This window comes from Rhagoletis zephyria, unplaced genomic scaffold, assembly GCF_001687245.7.
Source record: "Rhagoletis zephyria isolate East Lansing unplaced genomic scaffold, Rhagoletis_zephyria_1.1 Rzeph_scaffold_29499, whole genome shotgun sequence".
NCBI classification, from domain to species: Eukaryota; Metazoa; Arthropoda; class Insecta; order Diptera; family Tephritidae; genus Rhagoletis; species Rhagoletis zephyria.
In genome coordinates this window covers 1-4,243 of record NW_016186556.1, presented here as the reverse complement: position 1 = coordinate 4,243, position 4,243 = coordinate 1, and the positions used below count along the sequence as shown (strand labels likewise).

The 4,243-nt window shown below is 38.1% G+C and overlaps 1 protein-coding gene across 1 annotated transcript; it reads left to right on the top strand.

The window, feature by feature from the left end:
- Nucleotides 1-249: 249 nt before the first annotated feature.
- LOC108382921 (ras-interacting protein RIP3-like) lies at nt 250-1,779 on the top strand (the record flags this gene model as incomplete). Its single annotated transcript, XM_017639287.1, has 2 exons — nt 250-1,341; nt 1,659-1,779. Coding segments are annotated over exons 1-2 (1,213 nt in total), but the record flags the coding sequence as incomplete, so codon positions are not given.
- Nucleotides 1,780-4,243: the final 2,464 nt, after the last annotated feature.

The window sequence follows — 4,243 nt, the reverse complement described above, 5'->3', positions numbered from 1 at the left end:
CACTCTTTGCTCTCATTTGCTACATTTGCCGACCTTTTGCCGTCACCTAATCACTTTCATCGGCCAAACGCCTAATATAACCACCACAACACCGGCATAACCACTCAATGTCATTGCGCTTCATGCAATTAAACTAACTTAAACGCATTTCGCATCATATCACGAACATGCAACATTAACTTGCCACACGCGCTACATTTCGCTCATCATTTTCCAACTTCACCAAAGCGCAGCAAAGAAAATGGTTTTATGCCACCAACCGCAGCTACTATATCAGCTAACAACAATACTAAACTGTGCGACAACATTCTTTCACAGCAATCACCAGATTTGATACAAAAACAACAGCGAGACTCAACGGCAGGCGATCTTCAACTCGAGACAGCGGCGACATTTCAGTTCACATCGCCAACTGCAACGTTTAAGCGCAAAAAGCAACAACAACAACAACAGTTGCAACATCAACAAATTGAATACCAACTACGCCATAACAACAATAACTGTTTGAGCAGTCAAACAGTAGTAGCAACATTAATTAAAAATTCGCTACATACAGAACAACAACAACAGCAACAAAAACAGCGAGATTCAAAATCACCTTCCCGTAACAGCATTGGCGGCAATAACTTGCAACATGCAGCTACGGTGAGCACATCGATTTTGATGAATGGTGGCGGTCCGACGACAACCACAACAATAACAAAAGAAACGCAAAAAGCAAAAACAACGATTGCTGACAGCATTCTAGGACTTGCCACAGGTGCTAGCAGTGTTGGCGATGCTGGCGCTGCTGTTAGACACATTGAAAGTAGTACAACAACCACACGCTCGCCACGCAATCGCACTTTGCCACGAGTTGCCACAACAACAACAACGCCGCGTGCTGCTTATGCCGCTGACAGTGTCGATTTAGTGGGCAGCCACACAAGCAAAGCTTCGCCAGTGGTGGTGGTTGCAAATTCACAACAGAACGGACACGACAAGCGACAACGTGCCACAATCAAGGTGAAGCAGGCACAACGTCAATATCAACAACAACAACAAGAGAAAACACTACAACAACAAGCGCTGCCAAAGAGAATGCCCAAAGGTGCTGCTGTTACTGGCAGTGGCAGTGCAAGTGCGAGTGCGAGTGGCAATAGCAGCAATCACAGCAATAATAATAACAACAACACACTATACAAAGGTAACAACGATTTCATGGATAGCCTGGGTGCGCATTTGGAGTTGGTGGGTTGGCGTAAGAAATGCCTTTATGGACTGCTCGTACTGCTGATGCTGCTCATCATCACCAATTTGGTGTTGACGCTGTGGATACTGAAGGTGATGGAATTTACGACGGTGAGTGTGGCACACAAGTATACAAATGTATACATACATATATTTTGTACATTTTACAACAACCAAAATTCACTTACTATACAGTGCAGTGGTTTGTTTGTTGTCAGCAGGTCGAGGCTTGCAACTTTTCATGGCAGTAGAATCGACCAGTTGACATCACTCATACGCCGCGGTCACCTCAGTCACTTTATACCTATTTTAGATAACTACATACATACGTACATACATACATACATACATATACGGCATACGCCTCATTACCCAGCTCAATTGTTGTTAATTGACCTTCAATGGTTTTTGTCTTATCATCATTGCAGGATGGCATGGGGCACCTGAAGATAGTGCCAGGCGGCATACAACTCACCGGTCAAGCGCTCATAATGGACATGCTGCGCGCATCGACAATACGCTCAAGGCACGGGCAACCAATTGCGATAGGTGAGTACAGGCGATAAAGCAAGCAATGTGCTACAGGGTGATAAATGTACCAATAATCACATAAATGGTGTCTGTATATACGTATCTGTACATACATATTTATATATATATGCATGTGCACAGTGGCGTAGCCAGGATTGCGGGAATGGGGCGATGATAAACAATTTTGAGCTATAATCTTAATTAAAATTAAATTAATAAGCCTGCTAGCACTACTATTTTCAGACCGTCTAAATTCGGCTTTTTGAGGGCGGGAGGGGGAAGGTAGTAGAATTTTGTCTCAGCAATTTCAGGTCGCGAAAATTGCGGTATGACTTGGGTCTGATACCCACAACAGTGTTGCCGTTGTGCGATTAAAGTCGCAACTTGCAGCCCAATTCTCAGATAAGGCCTTCTTCAGCCATTTGTTGAGATAGGGCGCTTTCAAATCGGCGGCCAACAAATGGCATTATGCAGTAATACATCGACTGCTGAGTAGAAGATCGATCAATCTCGGCAGCCAGTTCAAAAACGCTCTATCTCAGCAAAATTTTCAAGAAATCCCTATTTCAGAATTTGGGTGAAGAACGTCCTACCACCAGTTCATAAACTATTACGACATTGTGACATACGAGATGGCTATCATTTGAGTCAGTGACTTACATAATCGTGGTGCAATGGTCTGTTTTCCAGCATTATTTTCTCTTGGAAAATTTTTTACCAAAGCATGCATAATCCCATAACTGATGATCCTAAATATTAATAAAAATGTATTTCGTCATTAATTAATAAAGAAAGTTATAAATTAAAAGGATAAACTCAAGAGTAAATAATAGTAGTTGATTGACGAAGGAGAGATACATCACCCTCTTGGCTCCGCAACTGTATGTACAAATGTGTGTGTGAGCTCTTATTTGTATGTGGATGATATGCAAATTTGCGTTTGCTTGTGATTTGCAGCAATTTGTATGCCGCCAGCATGACAAATAATCGCACAAATATGTATATAAACATATACATATGTGTGTACATATGTATGTTAGTATGCATATGAATAAATCTGCATACATATTTGTAAACATTTAGTCGGATAATGTTTGTCTGATAACGTCACGGCAAGATAAGATATTTACGCACGTAATTTATTATGGTGATGTCCCTATTAATATTCATTTTGCATAAATTTCCAAATGTTGAGATTTTGCTGCTAAATGCCTATTGCCAAAACATATTCATTTGATTACGAAGCTTTAAATAGAATTTTGCTACTAGGTAATAATTGTATTCATGAAAAACATACATACATACATACAGACTTATAGCAGCACCTATGTGGGAAGTCTTTCTGTGGCCTTAATTGTTTGTCATCGTTTGATTTATTTGCTTTGTATTATTCATTCTATCAAGTCATCGAGTAATATATCACATACATATGTGTACATAAGTACATACGTACATACTTATTATGCACTCTTTAAACTTTAGAAACTTTCAATTTTTAATAGTTAGCAAGTAATTTAAAACTTTTTTAAGGCAAGCTTTTATTAGTGGTTAATAAAGAAAATCGACCCCCGCATCACCTGACGGCTAATTTTTTGTGGAGTTATTTCTTTAGATTTAAGACATACTAAGTGTGCCCGTTACTGTTGAAAAACGACCGTTTTTTTAGTTTTTATTTAACCTTTGGAGAGCTTTTTCGAACATTTGATACATATCGATAGTTCAATGAAATTCAAAAACATTAAATCCCGATAACCCAACAAAATTCGATAACTCGACCAATTTCGATAAATTTCGATAACTGCGCATTTCGAGGGCTCGATCCATTTCGATAACTCTAAAATGTATATCGACATAAATCGATAAACTTCGGATATCCACCTCTATAAATTGCGATAATTCGATTAATTTTGATAGCTCTATATCGACTAATTTCGATAACTCATTACAATGCGGTAAATCGATAGTTTCTGATGATAAGATGTAGCAAATTTCTTAATTTCTTCCTCGATAGTGGCAATTTTAATTAAGGTGCGTTAACAATCATTCTACGAGTGTTCGATTGGAATATTTGTAGTATCTCAATATTTGAGTTTGCCATGGCCAGAATTTTTTTTTGTGCGGAGGTTCGGGCAAAAAATTTTTTTTTAGTTTCACTTTTATTTTAACATATTTTGATTAAAAAAAAAATACTGATAAAAATAAAATATATCACACAAACAACGAAAAATATAATCGATAATCGCATTAGGCTTTTGGCCGAAAATTTTAAAATGCGCTTAGTGGCATTGTGCTACTATGATAGCACGGCTGAGTAATCATAGTCAACTTATGTACAGTAGTAGAACAAATTATAGCCGCACCAAATTCAAATTTTCATAAGTCTTGAAATGTTGTCTTTGCTTTTATTTAATTTTGGTTAGTTTTTTATAGTTCATTATTTAAAAACATCCGTATAAATAAAAGTTTAAAGGAAGTGTCACAC